Genomic DNA, 23,124 nt, shown 5'->3' on the forward strand with positions numbered 1-23,124 from the left:
CTTGTGGGTTTTGTTAATATAAACTTTGGAATAGTTTCTGTTTTCAGCTATTAGTACTTTGAGTTGACTATAGAAATAAGGCTTCTTTCCAGAGAAGGCTACTTGGCCTTTCCAAGACTAGTGGAAGACAGGATCTACACTTTGAAATGCAAGTATGTTTACGTTAAACCTGAAACATCATAAGCATTGTGACTTCTTAAGTACCCTACATTGGTTTTTGCCCCCCGTCCCAACCCTGGGGGTTTCAGGGATGGTGTTTCAGTCACCACTTGTATCTGGCTGGGCTCACACCCTGTACCTACCCTGCAATAGTGGTTAATCTTGACATTGAGTAGCAGTGAATCTTTCTCCAGCTGGAGGCAGGAACCACATTTGAGTTGTGGGTGATGGGAATAATGTTTATGAAACACCTGTTACAGTGGCTGGCACACAGTAGGCACTCACCCCATAAATGGTAATGGAGAGGGATTGGAAGACAAAATCGACCTAAGGTCAGGTGTGGGAATGGGCAGGCATGATCAGTAAACAGAATCAAGCCCAGTTTGTGTGCACATACATGGGAGGGTTTGTAGAGAGTCATTTCAGTTAAGCTGCAAAGTTAGGCAAAGGTCAGAATCAGGAGGCTGAGTCAGCCAGTAATGGGTGGCTCCAGTGCAGAGCCGAGGGTGCAGGCCTGACTCTCTCGAGAGAACCTGGGTGGAGCCAAGGGACGGCACCCCAGTGACCACTCCCACTGATTCTTCGGGCAGATTCTGCCAGAAACCCCTTCCTTCCTTCCCTCTTATCTTGTGAAGTTTAACTCCTTGGATAGAAACCTAAGGCTGAGAGTTTCTGTTTAATCCAGTTCATTACAATCCAGCTAGCCAATGCCGATACTGTGGCCAACTCGGTGGTAAGGAGATGACTCTGTTACTTATAAAGAGACGTTTGAATAAATTTGCTTAAAAGAGATCATGCCCTGTCCCTGTTTCTGTAAGAAGTGCTATGCAGACTATTGCGGGTCTTTTCCTGTTGTTTTAGTCACTAAGTTGTGTCCGACTCTTCGCAAGCCCATGGACTGTAGCCCACCAGGCTCCTCTGACCATGGGATTCTCTAGGCAAGAACATTGGGGTGGGTTGCCATTTCCTTCTCCTGGGGATCTTCCCCACCCAGGGTTGGAAACCGCACCTCCTGCATTGGCAGGTGAGTTCTTTTAAATAAATAAAAATTGTGTCAAGCAGTGTTGTTACTGCTTCCAAACAAGCTGTGGGGGGAGCGTCCACTCAGAATAGTAGTGAATAATAGAATTAACAGTTGTGAATATTTATCATGAAAGGCAAGGATATGATAGAAGCAAGGATGTGCTCTTAAAAATGTCCCTGACAGTCCAAGTGTCAAGACCAAGTCTTCAACCTGGGTTACACACTTCATCCAGGCCTGCCGCTCCCATGCAGCTGGTGACAAGACTGTCTTGTGAAAAGTTCTCCAGGTGATTCTACCCTACAGCCTCAGTCCAAAACTATCCTGTTGCAGTCACTTTGGGCAGAAATGTCTCTGCAGAAGCTAGAATGTTTTAATTGTCTGGAAACACAAGAGGTAGTGGAATTGAACTTAGCTCACGAGGGTAAAAATCAAATTGAAGATCTCCCCAGATCTGTGTCTGGGATCTAGCTTGGGAGGCAGTGGTCTTTCTTGGAGACTTAACAGGATTTAGAATCCTGGCTGTATCAGGGTTCCTTGGTTTTATGCAACAACAACAAAAAAGGTCTCTGGCTATCCTTAAGCAAGAGAGATGCATTGGAAAGGAAAAGCTAAGAGCCATATCTTTATAAGTAGGGTTGTTTGGGGAAGGGGAATGGGTCTGAGGAGTAGGGGTTATTAGATGCCCTCTTTTGTGGCCACAGTTAGGAGAACTACCCTTCACTTAAATATGTGCCACAAGTACAGAGCCCAGGGAACCGCAACTACAGAAGCCCATGTGCCCTAGAGCCTGTGCTTGGCAACAGGAGAAGCCAGCGCGATAAGAAGCCTGTGCGCCACAGCTGGAGAGCAACCCCCACCCGCCATAACTGGAGAAGAGCCCGTGCACCAGGGAGACCCAGCACAGCCAAAAAAATAAGTAATTAAAAATATCACCAAGTCTTTGACTCAGCTCAGTGAGTCTTGAGGTGGGAAAGCGTTTGGCAGATTTTAGGAAATGTTTACCTAGAACTTGTAAAAAACATGGCAGTCAGGAATAGTTTGTATACACTAAGGACTAATTTTTTAAAAGATTTACTTTATTTTTGGCTGCACTGGGCCTTTGTTGCTGCACATGGGCTTTCTCTAGTTGCAGTGAGTGGGGGCTACTCCTTGAGGCAGTGCATGAACTCAGTAGTTCGCAGCTCATGGGCTCTAGAGCACAGGCTCATTAGTTGTGGCCCGTGTGGGCTTAGTTGCCTCATGGCATACAGGATCTTCCCAGAGCAGGGATCGAACTCGTGTTCCCTGCATGGGCAGGTGGATTCTTCACCACTGGGTCACTACCAAGGAAACCCAAGGACTAATTTTAAAGAGTAACATGAAAACTTACATTACTGTATGTAAAATAGATAGCCGGCGGGAATTTGCCGAATGGCTCAGGAAACTCAAACAGGGGCTCTGTATCAACCTAGAGGGGTGGAATGGGGAGGGAGGTTCAAAAGGGAGGGGATATATGTATACATATGGCTGATTAATGTTGAGGTTTGACAGAAAACAAAATTCTGTAAAACAATCACCCTTCAATTAAATTTTAAAAAGTATACATAAAAAACAAAAAAACAATGCTGAACTGCAGGCTCTGGGTCAAGGGAAGATTGGGAGTTAACAGAAGAGAAAATTATTCCCCAAAGGGCCACAAAGACGCCATCTAAGTGACGGATTCATTTCTTGAGGTTGAGGAACAGGACTTTTCCAGCTTGGCAGAAATGTCATGAGTTTTGAAAGCAATGTGAGCGACTGGCTTTTAGCAGAGCTGCAGCTTCTTCAAGGCTTTTCATGCCTCACTTGGGTGTACTCATGATGTCTTGAGATGCATTGTGCATATCTACATACCAGTGTGTTGTACTGTTTCCCATCTTCAGACACACCCCAAATAGGGCTCCCTCATGCTTCTCCAGTTATTAACCACTTTTTGGATCTCCTTTCCAGCAAAACTCCACCAAATAATTCTTTAAAAAATTTTGTACACCCGGGGCAGATTCATGTCAATGTATGGCAAAACCAACCAATATAATGTTGTAAAATAATTAGCCTCCAATTAAAAAAAAGAAAAAAAATTTTTTTAAATGTATTTGGCTGCACCAGGTCTTCATTTCAGTGTGTACTTGCAGGGTGGTTAGACGTGGTTAGTCGTGGCATGTGGGATCTGGCCATAGTTCCCTGACCAGGGATGGAGCCTGGGCCCCCTACATTGGGAGTGTGGAGTCTTAAATACTGGACCACCAAGGAAGTCCCCCGAGTCCCTCTTATACGTGGAAGTTCTTCTGCCTCTTCTTCCATTGTCACATTGGCTCTGAGCCCCGCTCTTCCACCTGCCTCCTTCATTCCTAAGGGCCTGTGCGGATACATTGGGCCCACCCACCTGGGTTACCCAGGATCATCTCCCTGTTTTAAAATCCTTCATTTCAGTGTTCCTTTTGCCACATAACACGTTTTTATAGGTTCCAGGGACGAGGGTGTGGACGTCTTTGGGGCTATTACTCTGCCTACCATGGTGTTCCCAAAGGCAGGAAATGGAAGCTACTGTTTAAAGTGCAGACTCAGAAACTGAGCATGTCACTTCCATCCTATGCTATTGGTCAAGCACTCACAGATCCCAGACTCGCGGGGAGGGGATGTGGCTTCCACACATCTTAAAGGAGTGCCAAAGAATTTGGAGGTCGTGGTTTAAAATGGCTACAGTCTAGCAGACACTATGGAGAGCAGTATGGAGTTTCCTTAAAAAACTAAAGATAGAGCAGAGCTGCCATGTGATCCAGCAGTCCCACCTCTGGGCATATGTCCAGAGAAAATTCAAATTCTAGAAGGTGCATGCACTGCAGTGCTTATAGCACTGTTCACAATAGCCAGGTGATGGAAGCAACATAAATGTCCACCAACAAATGAATGGATAAAAAGGATGTGACACATCCACACAATGGAATACTACTCAGCCATAAAAAAGAATGAAATGATGTCATTTGCAGCAACACGGATGAACCCTAGAGATTATCACTTAAAGTCAGACCGAGAAAGACAAATGTATGATACCACTTACATGTGGGATTCAAAGTATGATACAAGTGAACTTACTTCATGATTCCTAGACATAGAAGACAAACTTATGATGACCAAATGGGAAAGAGGGCTGGGGAGGGATAAATTAGGATTTGGGGATTAACAGAGCCTATGGACAGGGAGGCCTGGTGTGCTGTGATTCATGGGGTTGCAAAGAGTCGGACACGACTGAGCGACTGAACTGAACTATATATAAAATAGATAACAAGGTCCTACTGAATATATACATATTCTTTTTTTATCTATACATATATATATACATATACCAGAAACTAACGCAACATTGTAAATCAACTGTACTTCGAATTTTAAAAAAGTGAAATTGCTACAGTGTAATCTCTGTTCACAAATTATCTAGATTCCTTCCACTTGAAAGAGTCACTTACCTTCAGGGATCCCACTTAAATCATCAGGTTTAGGCTTTAGCTCCCTGATCTCATAGTCTTAAATCAATAAAAGATGCCTCATCAGAGGCACGGTCCTCTTGATCTGCACACCTTTAAAGGTAAAACTGAAACTGTTAGATGCTGAGTGGTGTCCAACTCTATGTGACCCCATGGACTGTAGCCTGCCAGGCTCCTCCGTCCATGGGATTCTCCAGGCCAGAATACTGGATTAGGCTGTTCCCTTCTCCCGGGGATCTTCCCCACCCAGGGATCAAAGCAGCGTCTTCTGTGTCTCCTGCATTGGCAGGCAGTTTCTTCACTGTTTGAACCACCAGGGAAGCCCCTTTGAAGATAAGTTACTTGCCAATTATACACCAGACAAAGAGATGAAGTGGCCATAGGGTACTCACAATAACATTCCCATTCAGAGAGAGGTAAACAAGGCACGTGGCCTCTGGTGCCTAAAAATCCTGAACGCCACCTGGGCACAAGTCCCCCTCTATTGACTAGGGACCAGGGCCGCTTGTTAGGATGTGCAAAGCTTTAGGCTCTACCCTCTGGGCTCTATTCCACCCTCTGTGTCAACTTCTAGTGGAAGCCAGCAGTGCTTCCACCAGGATAGTCTCAAAAAGTGAGAAATAGAATAGCTTCTTGGTAGCATTTAAAGAAATCTTTACCTTCTGGAGCTGAAGGATAGACACAGCCTAGGGTCAGCACAGAACTGAGTTGTGAGAGGGGCAGAGAAGGCTGAATTCTCAGTCTAGGGAAATATCTTCCACCAAGATGAGAGCCCTGAGGGCGAAAGAGCAGGACTTTGAGAACTCAGATGGGGATCTTGGTGAAATGCACTTGAGAACCTTGCACTCCTAGATTCCTCAGAACCTTCTGGACCAACAGAAGGGCCACCTCCCTTCCTGGGTAACAGAGCTGTTCCTTGCTTGAAGACCATGCGGAGGCCCCAGAGGAGGTATGTGCGTGCTTAGTCGCTCAGTCGTGCCCCGACTCTTGCGACCGCGTAGGCTGTAGCCTGCCAGGCTCCTCTGTCCATGGGATTCTCCAGGCAAGGATATTGGAGTGGCTTGCCATTTCCTGCTCCAAGGGATCTTCCTGACCCAGGAATCGAACCTGGGTCTCCTGCATTGCAGGCAGACTCTTTACCGACAGAGCTGCAAGGAAAGCCCAAGGCCCTACGAGGGTTCCAGAGGCAGTAGGAACCTCATAAAGCAATGCTTACTCTTCAGGATCTGTCCCATGTCCCTCCTGGCCACTCAACCATTATCTTGGATCAAATACTAAACTAACCTTACTGGGGATGCACTGGCCCACTAAGAGAGAGGGATCCATACATGACAAAGTTGCTTCAGGACCTGAATAACATATAATGATAAATATCAGGAGTGTGTGATCCTGGTGGTGCTGGATTAAAAGTGGATAAGGGAGCTATTTCAAATCCTAAAAGATGGTGCTGTTAAAGTGCTGCGTTCAATATGCCGGCAAATTTGGAAAACTCAACATTGGCCACAGGACTGGAAAAGTCAGTTTTTATTCCAATCCCAAAGAAGGCAATGCCAAAGAATGTTTAAACTACCATACAATTGCATTCATTTCACATGCTAGCAAGGTAAAATCCTTCAAGTTAGGCTTCAACAGTACATGAACCAAGAACTTCCAGATATACAAGCTGGATTTTAGAAAAGGCAGAGGAACCAGCGATCAAATTGCCAATATCCACTGGATCACAGAAAAAGCAAGGGAATTCCAGAAAAATACCTACTTCTGCTTTATTGGCTATGCTAACACCTTTGACTGTGTGTATCACAAGAAACTGGAAAATTCTTAAAGAGATAGGACTATCAGGCCACCTTACCTGCCTCCTGAGAAACCTGTATGCAAGTCAAGAAGCAACAGTTAGAAGCAGACATGGAACAACGGATGTTCCAAATCGGGGAAGGAGTACATCGAGGCTGTATATTTTCACCTTGCTTATTTAACTTATATGCAGAGTACATCATGCGAAATGACAGGCTGGATGAAGCACAAGCTGGCATCAAGATTGTCGGGGGAAATATCAATAACCTCAGATATGCAGATGACACCACTCTAATGGCTGAAAGTGAAGAGGAACTAAAGAGCCTCTTGATGAAGGTGAAAGAGGAGAATGAAAAAGCTGGCTTAAAACTTCACATTCAGAAAACTAAGATCATGGCATTGGATCTCATCACTTCATGGCAAATAGATGGGGAAATAATGGAAACAGTGACAGACTTTATTTTCTTGGGCTCCAACATCACTGCAGATGGTGACTGCAACCGTGAAATTAAAAGACGCTTGCTCTTTGGGAGAAAAGCTATGACAAACCTAGACCGCATATTAAAAAGGAGAGACATCACTTTGTCAACAAAGGTCTGTCTAGTCAAAGCCATGTTTTTTCTGGTAGTCATGTATGGATGTGAGAGTGGGACTATAAAGAAGCTGAATGAACCAAATGTAGATCTTGCATGTGTGTGTATGTGTGTGTGTGCGCGTGCGTGTGTGTGTGTTGTGGGTTTAGTCACTTGGTTGTGCCTGACTCTGCAACCCTTTGAACTGCAGTCTGCCAGGCTCCTCTGTCCATGGGATTTCCCAGGCAAGAATACTGGAGTGGGGGGCCCTTTCCTCCTCCAGGGGATCTTCCCAACCCAGGGACTGAACCTGTCTCTCCTGTATCTCCTGCATTGCAGGCTGATTCTTTACACACTAGGCCATCAGGGAAGCCCAGTTCTTGCCTTTAGGAGTTCAGAATAGGAAAGACAGTTAAAAGATAGATTATGCCATGTGCAAAAGAGAGGAATGGAGAGGTAGATAGGTCCCCAGGGGACCACAGAAGGAATAAGCTGGATGTCTTAGTTTCCTGTGACTGTTCTAACAAAGACCACACTAGACGGCTTAAACAACAGAAATTTATAGTCCACAGTTCTCAAGACTAGAAGTCCAAGATCAAGGTGTCCACAGAGTTGGTTCCCTCTGAGGGCTGAGAGGGAAAAATCTGTTTCTGGCCCCTCCTAGTTTCTGGTAGTCTCAGATAACCTTTGACTTGTAGATAGCATTCTTTCTGTATCTTCACATCCTCCTCCCTCCATACGTGTCTATCTTCAAAGTTTCCTTTTTTAAAGAAAGATGCAGCCCTACTGAATGGCACCCTATACCTTAACTTGGTAATTTGCAAAACTTTTATTTCCAAACAAGTTTCCATTCTTCACAGGTACTTCAGGGCTCCTCTGGTGGCTCAGATGGTAAAGAATCTGCCTGCAATGAAGGTTTGATCCCAGGGTTGGGAAGATCCACTGGCGAAGGGAATGGCTACTCACTCCAGTATTCTTGCCTGGAGAATTCCATGGACAGAGGAGTTGGGTGGGCTACCGTCCATGGTACTTCAACATTTTTTGTGTGGAGACACAATTCAATAGGTATTGATTGAGCACCTACCATGTTCTGGGTACCACTGTTCTATGTGATAGAGATACAGCAGTGGACAAGACTGGCCACGTCCTTCTCATAGAGCTTTCATTGCAATGGGAGAGACAGGCCCCAGAAATACACACATTCCAGGTAACACTATGCAAAGAAGGAAAACGAAGCAAGGTCAGGGGCTGGAGCACAGTTGGGAGGACTCATTGGATCCCACTCCCCCCATTAGTCTGATGAGACGATGACGCCTGGCTTACTTGTTCATTCATGCAGCCTCCATCCACGTGTGCACTCACTAACTCCTTGGTTTATTTACTGACAGCCGCCTGGCGTAGCTCTGGGGACACCCAGGTGAAGGGCACACTCTAAGCTTTGGACGGATGGACGCGGTCCCTGATGGTCAGTCCCTTTTCGCACTCATTTCTGTGTGTGTGCACCATCCTCTCTCTGGAACCCCTCACTTGCCCTCCCACGTCACCTGGCCAACTCCTACTTCTCCCAAGACTGTAGAGGTGCTGCCTCCTCTTGGAACCTCTCGCCCTGCTTGGCAGACTCAAGGCTCCTTCAGGCCTCCCAATCCAGACAGCCCTGGGTCATGGGCTCCTGCAAGACAGGGCTGAGTCTCACGTGTGATTCTCTCCCCCTTTCCAGACAGTTAAGTACTTGTCCCACGAGGGTGTCTCCACTAGAAGGTGAGCCCACACTCAGAGCAGAGTCAGGCAACTAATGTAGGATAAATGAGTATCTATCACATAAGTGAATGAACAAAGTGAAAACGTGAATGACGGCGGAGTCCTCAGGTTGACTCCCAGACCGGGGCTCCCTGCAGCCAGGACCCTCTGGCAGTCGGAACCAGCCATACAATTTGCTGGATCCACTGCAAAATGAAAATGCGGGTCCCCTGGTTCAAAATTAAGAATTTTAGAACGGCAAACAACAGGATGTTAAACCAAGGGGAAGAGGGTGTCTCCGGGGCGCTGAGCCCTCTGTTACTGCGCTGTGGCTTGCTGTGAGCCCTGCCCACCCTCCCCAGGCTCCATCCCCCCGCCCCGCCAGCGGTGCTTCCCAGCTCCCTGCTCTAGCCCGGATCCCAGGCATGCCTGAAGACCTCCGGAGAGGGGCACCTGTCGGACAAGGTCGGGTGGTGGTGTTGGGGGCGCGGAGGGCGCTGAGGGAGGGGCCCTGGGCCTCGCGTTCCAGGGAGGACCCGGGGGCAGCCCCTAGCCCCAGCTCCCCATGAAGCAGCTCCCCATGCTCCTGCAGGAGGGAGAGAGATGATCTTTTCTTGGGAAGTGGCTCCCGTCTTTATCGGCTTCTGGGCATCTCCAGGCAGACACACAGGGACACCAGGCAGACGGACGAACAGAGACACGAACAAAAAAGACACGTCATCCCCATAGTCATAGATCTAGGGACGGGCGCTGCCCCTCCGTCCCATCCTCCCCGCCCCAACCAGGCACACCCGAAGACTGACGGGCCAGACAGAGAGACCCCGAAAGGAGAAAACAGACCGCTGAGACACGCAGGGACGAGGACAGGCAGACTCACGCACACGGACACCTTCCGGCTCACCTGGGCTAACGCAGGCTGCCACGCAGACACTGCGGCACCCGCGTCGCGCACGCACCCTCGGGGCTCGCAGTTCCCCCGCTGCCACGCCCCCGTGCCCACCCTCTCCGGCCGGCTCGGACAACCCCTTGCTCCCCCGCACCCCAACTCCCGGGAGCCACCTATCGCCCGGGCAGGGCTGGGTCAGCCGGCGTCGGCTCAGGGGACAACAGAGCAGCGGACAGCAGGCGGGTTCGGACGCTCTGGGCTGGGGAGCGGGAGGACGCGCGGCGGTCGGGGCAGGGCTGGTGCCCAACCGAGGCATCGGGGGCCCCGCGTGGTTCCAGGGTGCTGGGAAGGGTTGCCCCGGACCTTGCAGAGGGAGAAGTGGGCAGTGTGCATAAGGGAGCGCGAAGAAGCTGGGGTCAGCGGGGTGCGGACGTGGTAAGTGGATTGGGTGAGCGTCTTGACCGAGGGCAGTGGGCAGAAGTCGGGAGACCAGGTGTCCGCGGGTGATCAGGACAAGGGGGCTGGTCGGCCGAGGCCCCTCGGGGCTAGGGCAGGGGAGGACGGGAGCAGCGGGTAGGGCGCAGGTCGCAGCCGTCCCCGAGGCTAGACTAGGTGAGGGCGACTCAGTGATGCCCGAGGGTCAAGGGGTGCCTGCCGCTCCCTTGGCGGCTCCGAGCGACTCGGAGAGGGGCTCGCCCTGGCCCGCGGCCCGCCCGCCGCCCCCGTTCTTGGCTCCGGGGTTCCCGGGCTCCCCGGGCTCCCCGGCGCCTCGGCGGGGCGCGGTCCGCGAGAGCTTCCCGCAGAAGCTGGCCGAGGCCCTGAGCAGCCAGTACGCGCTGAACGTGTTCGTGGCGGGGCTGCTGTTCCTGCTGGCCTGGGCCGTGCACGCCTCGGGCGTGGGTAAGAGGGACCTGCTGTGCTTCCTCACGGCGCTCATGCTGCTGCAGCTGCTCTGGATGCTGTGGTACGTGCGCCGCAGCTCCGCGCACCGCCGCCTCATCCGCCTCAAGGACGCGTACGCCGGCGCGCGCTGGCTCCGCGGTGAGTCCCCGACGCGGCAAACCGGCGGCCGGGCGCACCGCTAAGCAGCCTGCTCGCCCGCCGGCTGCAGCCCCGCGGCGCCTCCGCGCCTCGCTCCCCCCGCCTCTCTGCTTTAGTCTTTTCTGCCTCCGTCTTCCTGTCCGTCTTTCCTGCGCCCCCGCCTCGCTTCACTTCTCTTCTCTCTCCCTCCGCCTTCAGGCCCTTGCCTTATATTCCGACGTCGGAGCTACGGTTACACAAACCGATTCACGTCTTTCCTTTCCTTCTTTAACGCCCTGCCGTGGTCCCACTGCCCCCGTGACGGAGGCCACACTCCCTATCCTGGCGTTCAAGGCTCTCTCTGCTCCGGTCCCAGGCGACTCTTTGGTTTTATCTTCTTTGTCCTCGTTCTGTGCTCCAGTCTCAAAGGCTTTAGGTTCCCATCACAGAGTGTCATTCCTTCAAAGAACGGGCCCCAGCGCCACCTTCTCCACACACTTGGCAGGAATTACTCCTCACTCCCACGGGTCACCATGGCTCTGTGTAGAGCTCTTTTGGCCTTCGTGAATTTCTGCCTTGTCTTGTGACTAGTTGGATATGAGCCTGATCATCCAGATGAGACCTGAGGTTTCTTAGGCTCAGGGACTGCGTCTAGTTCATCTTGCCTTTGGAAAAACTGCGCACAATTCCAGGGTGGCCCAAATTCCTGCTCTGGAAGTGGTTGTTTCAGGGAGGTTCATGGTTTTGTGACCCTATAAACGGCAGTGACTCCAGCGCCATAGCAAACAAACAGAAAGAATGGAATGTTACTTTGAGGCTGTTGACTTAGGCTCAAAAATATCACACACAGGCTTTTGACCTTCTCTGTAGTGGCAGAATCTTCCCTTGCTGTTTCCCTCACTTCCTTCCTCCTTCCTCCTTCTGTTCTTTCTTCCCTTCTTCTTCTCCCCTCATCCAACCCTTCCCTTCCCCTCCACGCCTCCCTTTTCCGTCCACCCTGCTTCCTTCTTTCCTTTCTCTCTTCCTCCCCCACTCTCCCTCCTCCCGTCTTTTCTTTCGTCCACCCTCCCTCCTCCTTCCTTGTCTCTCCCTCCCCCGCCCTGCTCTTCCTCTCTCTTCCCTCCTTACAGGAAGACTCTGAGCACTGCGTCTCAAGTCAGTGGGTGGGTGGTGCTGCCATGTCCCAAGACTAGGAAGATAGAGGGAGGAGTAGGGTGGGAAAGCAGAATCAGGGCTCCTCCTGTGGATGTGTTACATCTGAGATGTCCATTAGACATCAGGCAGAGCTGGAATAAAAGAGGCAACGTCAAGGGAGCACGTAGTAGGTGGTCAGTAAATGGTGTGGCTGTTCAGACAACCAGCAAGTTGCACCATAGTAACAGAACTATTGGGTGAGGCGTGTGGATGATGGAAGTGGCGCTGACTCTGAAGGCATGGCACGATAACTCAACGCTGTTACCCTTGCCTTTCTGAGTCCCAGTTTCCTCATCAGTAAAATAAGAATCCTGGTTGCCTCTCAGGGAAGGAGCTGGGAGATGTTACCTGAAAGCGGTTTGCGAAGCACTGTCTACCCCTGTAAATGAGCTGTGGTTTATTAAAGAAGCAAGAGCCTAATCGTCCTAAAAGTACACTAGGAGGCCACAGTGCCAAAGGAAGTGCTTTCGGCTGAAGTAGGGACTGAGGTTTTCCTTGGAATCCCAGCTGGAAAGACAGGTTTGACTTAGCTCTGCCCTGGCTTCTGTGTTGGTTGGTCTTGGAAGTCTGCAGCTCTGACAAAGAGCCAGACTGTGGAATTCTGGACCCTGAGGTTTTCCAGAGAAAGTTTTTGGGTCTTGGTATGAGCTGTGAAACATTTCTTTGAGCAGAAGACATTCTGTCTCACCTACTACGTATGAGAAAGTGAAGACTTTTTGGGAACAAAAAATCATTGACTATCATAAAAAATCAGCAGGAAGGATGAATTATTCATCAGATCCTCTATTTGCTGAGTAAAGAGACTGATTTCTTCTGGAAGAAGTGGCAGCAGCAGGACATCTCATGCCAACCCTGGTGCGCAGTGACAGGAAAACCCCACGAGTAGCTGTTTCATCCTGTTAATTACCAAGGTCCTGTTCCTGTCCTGTTCCTGCAGCAGCAGGACATCTCATGCCAACCCTGGTTCGCAGTGACAGGAAAACCCCACGAGTAGCTGTTTCATCCTGTTAATTACCAAGGTCCTGTTCCTGTTCAGTCTCTTGAAGGACTGCAGTGGTGAAGGGAGGTTTCTTTTTCCTGGTTTCTAGCCTGTTTCAAGCCCAGAGAAGTGTTATTAACGCAAAATCATGGCAATGACAACAATAGACCAATAGCCATGTTTACTGCGTGCATTCGGAATGCTGGCTAGAGGTATTGTCCCAGTTGTTTGTCATGGTGATACTTTCTTTGTGTGTGTGAACAGTCACTCCCAAATCTACTCCTTTTATGAGATCAGATTTTTACAAAGTGCTCCCCCCTTATTCTTTCTTTCGTTTCTGTTTTTTTTTTTTTTTTTTTTTTTAGCAAAGAGGGCTTAGGAAAAGATTTATTGGTTGCTCTCTGCCCTCTCCTGCACAATGATTGATTAGCTCTTATCATTACTTCTTTTTTTCTCTTTCTTTTTTTAAAACTGAAGTATAGTTGATTTACAGTGTTGCACCAATCTCTGCTGTACAGCAAAGTGACACAGTTATACACATATAGACATTCTTACAAAGTGCTTTTTTACTTAGAATGAGGTGCATCTGTGTACATGGCACATTGCCTCTCTGTCTGCTCTGAGTACTGTGGTCCTTATCTGTTAGGGGCTACAAATAAAGCAAGGTGCATCTGTAAGACATGCCCAGGACAGGTGGCTGTAGAGATAAAGGTTGGGACACAGTGATGGATTTCAGAAAGAGGCCGTCTCCATGTGTGAGAAATTGAAGGTTGCGAAAACAGATGGCTCCAAGCAGCTGTGTGAAGAGAGGTGGGGCCTGTCAGGGATGGTGGAGGGAAGCAGAGGAGGAGAGAGAGGCAAGGGATGCAGGCTGCAGGACCCAAGGATGCAACTGGCTCTGAACCCAGGGAGCCCACAGTCTGGCAGTGCAGCCAGAAACTCCGGAGGATGCTTGGAGGGGTTGCAAAATCCAGCGTGCAGCCCTGCGGCAGTGTCTGTTGCGGCTAAGGAGGGAGCGGTCAGGGTGGGTCCCTGTGGGATTCCAGGCCATCCTGCTGACTTCAGGGCGGATGCAGCAAGTTCATGAACATGGCGCTGGGCTTCAGGTTGTTTCCCTCCTCAGGAAGCATGCTCATCTCAATCTGATCACCTCAGACCTCTGCAGACACAGTCTCTCCAGACACACCTTGTTTTCCTGAGTTTCTGTCCCTGCTGCGGGTATAGTGAGCATGTGTCAGTGTGCCCAGCAATTCTTCTCCTGTTTCTTAAACAATAGTCCTCTTGAGACATAGTCCACATAATCTACAATTCACCTATTTAAAGAATCTGCCTGCAATGCAGGAGACGTGGGTTTGATCCGTGGGCTGGGAAGATCCCCTGGAGAAGAGAATGGCAACCCACTCCAGTATTATTGTCTGGAGAATTCCATAGACAGAGGAGCCTGGCAGGCTATAGTCCATGGGGTCGCAAAGAGTCGGACACAACTGAGTGACTGACACACACACACTCACAGTCACACACACACAGCGCACAAACTGATGGGTTGTGGGCTGTTCAGGGATATGTGGAACTATCACCACAGTCAGTTTTTAGAACGTTTTATCATTTCAAATAGAAGCATGTGCCCTTTGGCTCTTATCCCCCGATACCTCTTACCCCCTGAGAGCCCTTACCCCATACCTACCCCTGGAACAGATAACCATGAATCTACTTTCTGTCTCTAGATTTGCCTGGCTTGGACATTTTAGTGAATGGGATCACCTAATACGTCATGTTGGTGATCAGCTTCTTTCATTTAGTGTAATATTTCCAGTCTCACAGCAGTTCTTGAGGTGGATGTTATCACCTTCATTTTCTGGACCAAGAAACTAAAAGGGCATCAGGGGGAGGGTTGAGCCCCTGTCACCGGAAACGTTCAGAGTGAGAAAGAGCAGAGGGCTGAGCCCTTGTGATATTAGAGGGTGACAGAGAGGGCAGAATCCCTCACTCCCATGTGCCGTCGGCCCCCTCCAGCCAGCAGAGGGATCATTGGAACACACAGAGAATAACAGAGCCCACAGCATGGGGACACCTTTTGTGGTGGCTAGGCAGAAACTTTGATCCGGTTTGGTTCAACAGCCTGGACCGAGCTCTGGGGCACTGGCTGGGCTCTGGGGACAGCAGGAAGCTAGGGCGTGGCCCCTGTATGGAGAGCTGCAAGAGGGTTGAGGATGGTGCAGACAGTGAGGGGTGCCTGAGCATGAGGGCTAAGGGCTCTCCGCCCCACCCCCCTGCATGTAGCCTTATTTTCTGCCTCAATTTCCTCACTTGTTAAATGGGGAAGATGATACCCCAATGCGGGGAGGCTTCCCTGGTGGCTCAGCAGTAAAGAATCTGCTGCAATGCAGGAGATTCGGGTTTGATGCCCTGGAAGAGAGCAGGGCAACCCACTCCAATATTTTTGCCTGGAGAATCCCATCCCCTGGACAGAGAAGCCTGGAGGGCTACAGTCCATGGAGTTGCAAAGAATCAGACATGACCGAGCAAATGAGCACACATGTATATATAGGGAGAATATGTAGGGTCTCGGGAGGCTACCTTGAATTTAAAAAATGCTAAAAGAATACACAGAATATAGAGAACTGATCATGACAGTGACACCCAGCAAAATTCTGGAGCAGGTGAAGATGCAGCGGTTTTTGAGTGATTTCCCTAGGAAAGGGAGCAACTATCTCCTAGGCTCAGCCTGGGCTCACTGTGAGAGAGTCTTGCCTAACTGCATACATTCCCTCACATGTTTCCTTTTTTTTTGATGGTATTTCTGCACTAGTAGAAAATATAAACCTCCTGTCAGAATTTCAGCCTTACGATGCAGCTGCCTTAAAAGCTGATGCTGGTTGGGCACTGATTGGAAAGGAAGTCAGGCTGCAAGTGGAGTGTCCCCTGTTGAGCATCACATGGGTGCCACTACAGGGTGGCCCCAGGAGGAGTGAAACGGGTGTACAGACAGTCCAGGAAAGAGAGGGTGTGGAGATGGTAGGGGGTTTCCTAGGAAATGAGAGTCATTTTTTCAGGGAAGCCTTTCATGTTGCCTTCAGACCAGGTGAGTCTTCCAGGTTGTATATTCTTATAACATCCTGTTCACTTTCTTCCTAGTACTTCTCAAGCAGGAAATTGTATCATTCAGTTTGTTTATCTAACCAGATGGTGAGCTCTTCAAAGCAGAGACCCTGTTTGAATGTGTTTCCCATTATAACCTGAGCCCCTGGCACACTGCCTTACATGAAATGAGTGCCAGTTGATATTTACTGAATCATCAAATGGATGAGTGGGTAGTTGAACGGATGGATGAAGGAATGAGTGAATGATGGCAGAATTGCCAGGAAAGAGGATGGTGGTTCTGGGGTGCTGCCTGAAGTTCCATGTGGGGAAGAGTATTCTAATCGAAGCAGCAGCTGGTGATGTAAAGGGTGAGCCTCCCAGCCCTGGGCACGTTCAGGTGGAGACCAGACAGGTGCTGGTCATGATGCAGTGTGAAGCATCCTTGCGTGAGATGGGGAATGTAGCTAACACTGTGGTACCTTCAACCTCTAAGAGTCTACAGTTCAAGATTCTAGATGCCTAGGAGGGCTCTTGGCCCCTAACACAGAGGAGGGGGTCTCCCCTCTGCCAACATAAACATTTTAGGATTATTCTCAAGTAATATGGCTTCGGAACCTTCTAATTGGCTCTACCTAGTTAAGTGATGATAATGAGGACGATAACATCCTGTTCGTAGAATTTTTTTATTTGTGGGCCACTGTTCTGGGTGCTTTCATGTCATGAATCATTTAATCTCTTTCACACCTCTAGGAGACAGTTGACCTTATTAATCTCCTCTACACGGCTAGGTGAGATAAGAGATAAAAAAACCTTCCTCAGTAATCAGTGCAAAGAAATAGAAGAAAACAATAGAATGGGAAAGACTAGAGATCTCTTCAAGAAAATTAGAAATACCAAGGGAACATTTCATGCAAAGAGGGTCACAATAAAGGACAGAAATAGTATGGACCTGATAGAAGCAGAAGATATTAAGAAAAGGTGGCAAGGATACACAGAAGAACTGTACAAAAAAATCTTCATGACCCAGATAACCACGATGGTGTGATCACTCACCTAGAGCCAGACATCCTGGAATGTGAAGTCAAGTGGGCCTTAGGAAGCATCACTACAAACAAAACTAGTGGAGGTAATGGATTCCAGCTGAACTATTTCAAATCCTAAAAGATGATGCTGTTAAAGTGATGTACTCAATATGCCAGCAAATTTAGAAAACTCAGCAGTGGCCACAGGACCTGAAAAGGTCAGTTTTCATTCTAGTCCCAAAGAAAGGCAACGCCAAAGAATGTTCAAACTACTGCACAATTGCACTCATTTCAGATGCTAGCAAGGTAATGCTCAAAATCTTTCAAGTTAGGCTTCAACAGTACATGAACTGAGAACTTCCAGATGTTCAAGATATATTTAGCAAAGACAGAGGAACCAGAGATCAAATTGCCAGCATTTGCTGGATCATTGAAAAAGCAAGAGCATTCCAGAAAAACATCTACTTCTGCTTTATTGACTACGCCAAAGCCTTTGACTGTGTGGATCACAACAAACTGTGGAAAATTCTTCAAGAGATGGGAATACCAGACCATCTTACCTGCCTCCTGAGAAGCCTGTATGCAGATCAAGAAGCAACAGTTAGAACCGGACATGGAACAAAGACTGGTTCCAAATCGGGAAAGGAGTACATCAATACTGTATATTGTCACCCTGCTTATTTAACTTATATGCAGAGTACACCATCCAAAATGTTGGGCTGGATGAAGCACAAGCTGGAATCAAGATTGCTGGGAGAAAGATCAATAACCTCAGATATGCAGATAATACCACCCTTATGGCAGAAAGCAAGGAAGGACAAAAGAGCCTGTTGATAAAAGTGAAAGAGGAGAGTAAAAAACTTGGCTTAAAACTCAACATTCAGAAAATTAAGATCATTCCATCAAGTCCCATCACTTCATAGCAAACAGATGGGAAAACAATGGAAGCAGTGAGAGGCTTTATTTTTTGGGGGGCTCCAAAATCACTGCAGATGGTGACTGTAGCTGTGAAGTGAAAAGACTCTTGCTTCTTGGAAGAAAAGCTATGACCAACCTAGACGGCTTATTAAAAGCAGAGACATTACTTTGCTGACAAAGGTCCATCTAGTCAAAGCTGTGGTTTTTCCAGTAGTCACATATGGATGTGAGAGTTGGACTGTAAAGAAAGCTGAGAGTCGAAAAATGGATGCTTTTGAACTGTGGTGCTGGAGAAGACTCTTGAGAGTCCCTTGGAGTGCAAGGAGATCCAACCAGTCAATCCTACAGGAAATCAGTCCTGAATATTCATTGGAAGGACTGAAGCTGAAGTTCCCAAACTTTGACCACCTGATGGGAAGAGCCAACTCATTGGAAAAGACCCTGATGTTGGGAGAGATTGAAGGTGGGAGGAGAAGGGGATGACAGAGGATGAGATGGTTGGATGGCGTCACCGACTCAATGGACATGATTTTGAGCAAGCTCCGGGAGTTGGTGATGGCCAGGGAAGCCTGGCATGCTGCAATCCCTGGGGTCACAAAGAGTTGGACATGACTGAGTGACTGAACTGGACATCCCTAGGAGATAGTCGATCTTATTATCCACATTTTACAGATGAGGAAATGGAGGCACAGAGAAGTTAGAAAGTTGCTCAAGGTCATCAACAATAATAAAGTGGTAGAAAATGGATTTGAAGCCAGCGAGTTAGTACCTACCATGACACTCTATGTTCTGTGTTTTTATGGCATAGTTGGTTTTTTATCAGTATGCAAGGTGGTGTAAAACCAAGTCTGTCAATTGTGCGGTTCAGTTCCTCTATTCCTGTCTGTGTCTGCTAGATCTGTCTGGTTCTGAAAGCTTTCACTCGATTTCTTTTAAAGTAGCAGTTAAATACACAAAACAAACATGATTTTATTTGGATTATTTTATTATTATGTCTTCCTCATACATGATTTTTTTTTCACATGTAACGATAAAGATGGAAGAATTCTTTATCCTAAGTATTTACAGTGAATCTTAACTCCCGTGTGGTCTGATGTTCACCTTTCTCTGCCTCGTTTCTTTTAGTTTTGTTGCCTTCTTCCTGTGTCCACCTCCCGCTTTTCCACTGTTGTCACTCAGTTAAAAGTGTGTTTCCTGTGAAGATCGTATAGTTAGGTTTTGGTTTTAGTTCAGAATTCCCACCTTTGTTTACTAATTAATGGGAGACTTAGATCATTCTAATTGTAATGATTTATATTCTGGATTTTGTTGTTTCTGTTTTTTTTTTTTAGGATGATTATAATGATTTATTTTACATATTGTTGACTCATTTGCCTTTTCCAGTGTCTGCTCTTTGGAGAACTTGAACGTTCTACCATGTTTTTCTACTCTATTAATGACTAGCCTCCCTTTCCGCATTCTCATAATCAGATACATATTACTCCATTCTCACCACATTGCTTCCCACTCCAAGACCCTCCCATTCCTCTCTATTCCAAAGAGAGAAGACCTTTAGAATGCGTTTGTGTCCTTCTTTTCCCCTAGTACCCATCTCTTTACCATGAGAACTTTGAAAGGTTATTCTGCTCCTCACTCAGTCCATCCCCAGCTTTAGTCTGTATCACAAGTCTTTAAAGAGCATGTAAATTACACATTACCAGACAGTTTATCTTCATCCATTTGGATATAACTTCTGTCATCTTGTTCGTATTTCTATTAACATGGACAATTCATCCATTCACTCATGCATCCACCCATAATCCATCCATCCCTCCTTCCATCATCCACCATCCACCATCTATCCATCCATCCACCCATCATCCACCATCTATCCATCCATCCACCCATCATCCACCATCTATCCATCCATCCACCCATCATCCACCATCTATCCATCCATCCATCATCCACCATCTATCCTTCCATCTGTCCATCACCCACCATCCATAATCCACCATCTATCCATCCATCCACCCGTCATCCACCATCCATCCATCATCCACCATCTATCCATCCATCCCTCCTTCCATCATCCACCATCTATCCATCCATCCCTCCTTCCATCATCCACCATCTATCCATCCATCCCTCCTCCCATCATCCATCATCCACCATCTATCCATCCATCCGTCCATCACCTACCATCTATCATCCATCCATCCATCATCCACCATCCATCCATCCATCATCCATTATCTATCCATTCATCCGTCCATCACCCACCATCCATCCATCCATAATCCATCCATCCCTCCTCCCATCATCCACCATCTATCCATCCATCCGTCCGTCCATCACCCACCATCCATCCATCCCTCCTTCCATCATCCACTATCTATCCATCCATCTGTCCATCACCCACCATCCATCCATCCATAATCCATCCATCCCTCCTTCCATCATCCATCATCTACCATCCATCCATCCATCCATCATCCACTATCTCTCCATCCATCCATCATCCACCATCTATCCTTCCATCTGTCCATCACCCACCATCCATCCCTCCTTCCATCATCCATCATCCACCATCCATCCATCCAGCCCTCCTTCCATCATCCACCATCTATCCATCCATCCCTCCTTCCATCACCCATCATCCACCATCTATCCATCCATCCATCCATCATCCACCCATTTACACCCTCCCTCCCTTCCTTCTCTCTTTCCTTCCATTATACATCCATCTACCTCTTCAATCTGTTGCCAAGTTTATTGCTCATTGTTTCTCCCTTTCCTCTTCGTCTTGCCTCACTAAGAGGGCTCCTGATTGTTTGGTTAAAGCCCTTTGCGAGGTTAGCTTTGTGGATATCGTTCTCCCATCATTTTTTGTCAGTTCAGCTGTCACCTTCTCAGAGAATCCTTTTCTGACCACCATCGTCAACATCATGCACTTGGCACTTCCTGACATTTCTTCTGTGTTTATCATTTATTTGCTTATTTTCCTGTCTTCCCCACTAGAAGCTTAAACTCACCAAGGATATATGCTTTGTTTTATTGATGTTTTTATATCCCAAGTGCCTGGATCTTATTTGAACAACAAAGAGGTGTCAAATAATTATATTCGGCATATCTTCAAATATCTTTCTATCTTTTGCCCTGACAAGTGTTTGCTGTCTTACCTGGGAATTGGGTTTCTCAGCTGCAGTCCTTTGCTTGCAGTGGACTCTAGCTACTCGTCCACTGGCTTCTGATTTTGCACGATGCAGATGAGAAGTTTGGTGCTGGCTTACCCTCTATATTTTGTGCACACCCCAATTTATGCAACGTTTTATGTGTGTATTTTTGTTTCTCCAGTAATCTTGTTTACCTTTGAGCACTTGGCAAAATGCCTCATGCATAGTGTGTGTGTGTGTGCTCTGTTGCACAGTCGTGTCTGATTCCTTTTGACCTCATAGATCCCCTGACCCCGCCAGGCTTCTCTGTCCATGGAATTGCTTAGGCAAGAATACTGGAGTGGGGTGCTATTTCCTCTTCCAGGGGATCTTCGCTACCCAGGGCTTGACCCCATGTCTACCTGTGTCTCCTGCACTGGCAGGCAGATTCTTTACCACTGTGCCAACTGGGAAGCCCCTCGTGTATAGCAGGAGTCCCTAAAACATTTGTTGTAGAAAGAAATGGTTGGGAGGATGGATGAAGGAAGGGCTGCAGGAAGTGAGAAGGCATGTGATGTTCTTATCACAACTCTTGAAATGTCAGTGACAGAGATGTTCCAAAGCTGTGATTCTCCAGGTGGGGTCCCAGGCCAACAGCATAAGCTCTACCTGAGAACCTGTTACAGATGCAAATATGGGCACCCCGCCCCAGACCTATTGAATCAGAAACTCTGGGGGTGGGACCCAGTGCCCTTTGCTTTAACAAGTCCTCCAGGTGATTCTGACCCAGGCTCAAGCTGGAGAACCACGGCTGTGGACCAGTCTTGTTTTATAGATGGGAAAGCCAAGACCGGGAGCTTGGAAATGACCTGTCCGAACTCACACATTCTGTCTGTGACATAGCCGGGTCCCCAGAGTTACAGCCTCTGCCCTTGCCGCCCAACCAGCCTGCCTCACTTCAGGTGGCCATTTCTCTTTGTAATCAAAAGGAACCATGCATTTGTCAAACTGTTTCAAAGCCCTGGGATTGAATCTCCACTCCTGCGAAGTTTCTGATTTCACTGGGGGTTTTCCAGAATTTGGAAAAAAAAAAAAATGTGACTTAGAGTTGTTTCTCTAAGGCTTTGAGCAGTGGAAAGGAGCCAGGCGATTGCATTACTCCTCCCTGGAGGCTTCTTAGGCCAGAGCTGTAATGTTATAGCTCCCTGTGATGGCCCAGGCCCTCCTGTCTCTCTTGTCATAATACATGTCACACACGATCTGGTTTCCTGCTTTCGTGGGAGAGAATGTATGAATGGTGGCTGATGTTGGCCCAGAAGAGGGACTAAGGACTTTGACCTTGATCAAATCTCCATGGTTATTATGCTTTTCTTGCTGATTTCTTCATTTGGTTACAAGTCCCTTTTTTAAAATGAATTTTGCATGCTCCTTTCCAATCTTATTCATATGCCTGTTTTTGTTTGTTTTCATTTGCTGTCAACTGTGCTGGATATACCATCAAGGAGTATTTCCTTTCTCCACGTCACTAGCCCAGCACTTTACATGCCACGACTACAGACACGTCCCTCTCATTCTTAAAAAGTAAACTTTCTATTTTAAAGAAAAGTTGCAAAGATAGTACAGAAAGTTCCTGTATACCTTATACCCCTTACTTTTAATCTTTAGCGAGCCGGCTTTTAGGATCAAAGAACTGAGATATTTTGAGCAGAACAATGACACTCTTAGATTGATCATTTTGCATGGGAAAAGCTTCTAGAGGACTTCTTTGGTTTTGCCCAAATTCTGTTGAATGTACATCATTTATCAGACCCCAGAATATGCCTGAGGCCCATACAATGGTAAACAAGTCATAATATTTTCTTCTAGTTTTAGCTCCTGAGGCCAATAGTGGAATTTGCTTTATATATATTAATTTTTTAAAAAATTGTGATAAAATAAACATAGCATACAATTTACCAGCTTAATTATTTAAAGGTACAGTTCAGTGGTGTTAAGTACATTCATTTTTGTGAATTAATTACAGTTAATGTTCAATACTCTTTCATCTTGTAAAACTAGAAGTTTGTATCATTAAAGAACTCCCAATTTCCTCCTCCACCCAGCCCCT

General features: G+C 47.5%; 1 protein-coding gene across 1 annotated transcript in view; it reads left to right on the plus strand.

Annotated features, from left to right (window-relative positions):
* Nucleotides 1-10,298: 10,298 nt before the first annotated feature.
* Nucleotides 10,299-23,124, plus strand: part of OTOP1 (otopetrin 1) — a 41,231-nt gene continuing 28,405 nt past the window's right edge. Inside the window, exon 1 of the mRNA XM_055435108.2 lies at nt 10,299-10,710. Coding sequence (XP_055291083.2) covers nt 10,299-10,710 — 412 coding nt within the window. The remainder of the gene's footprint in view (nt 10,711-23,124) is intronic.

This window comes from Moschus berezovskii, chromosome 5 (genome assembly GCF_049115385.1).
Source record: "Moschus berezovskii isolate FMDL1 chromosome 5, NW_MosBer_1.0, whole genome shotgun sequence".
NCBI classification, from domain to species: Eukaryota; Metazoa; Chordata; class Mammalia; order Artiodactyla; family Moschidae; genus Moschus; species Moschus berezovskii.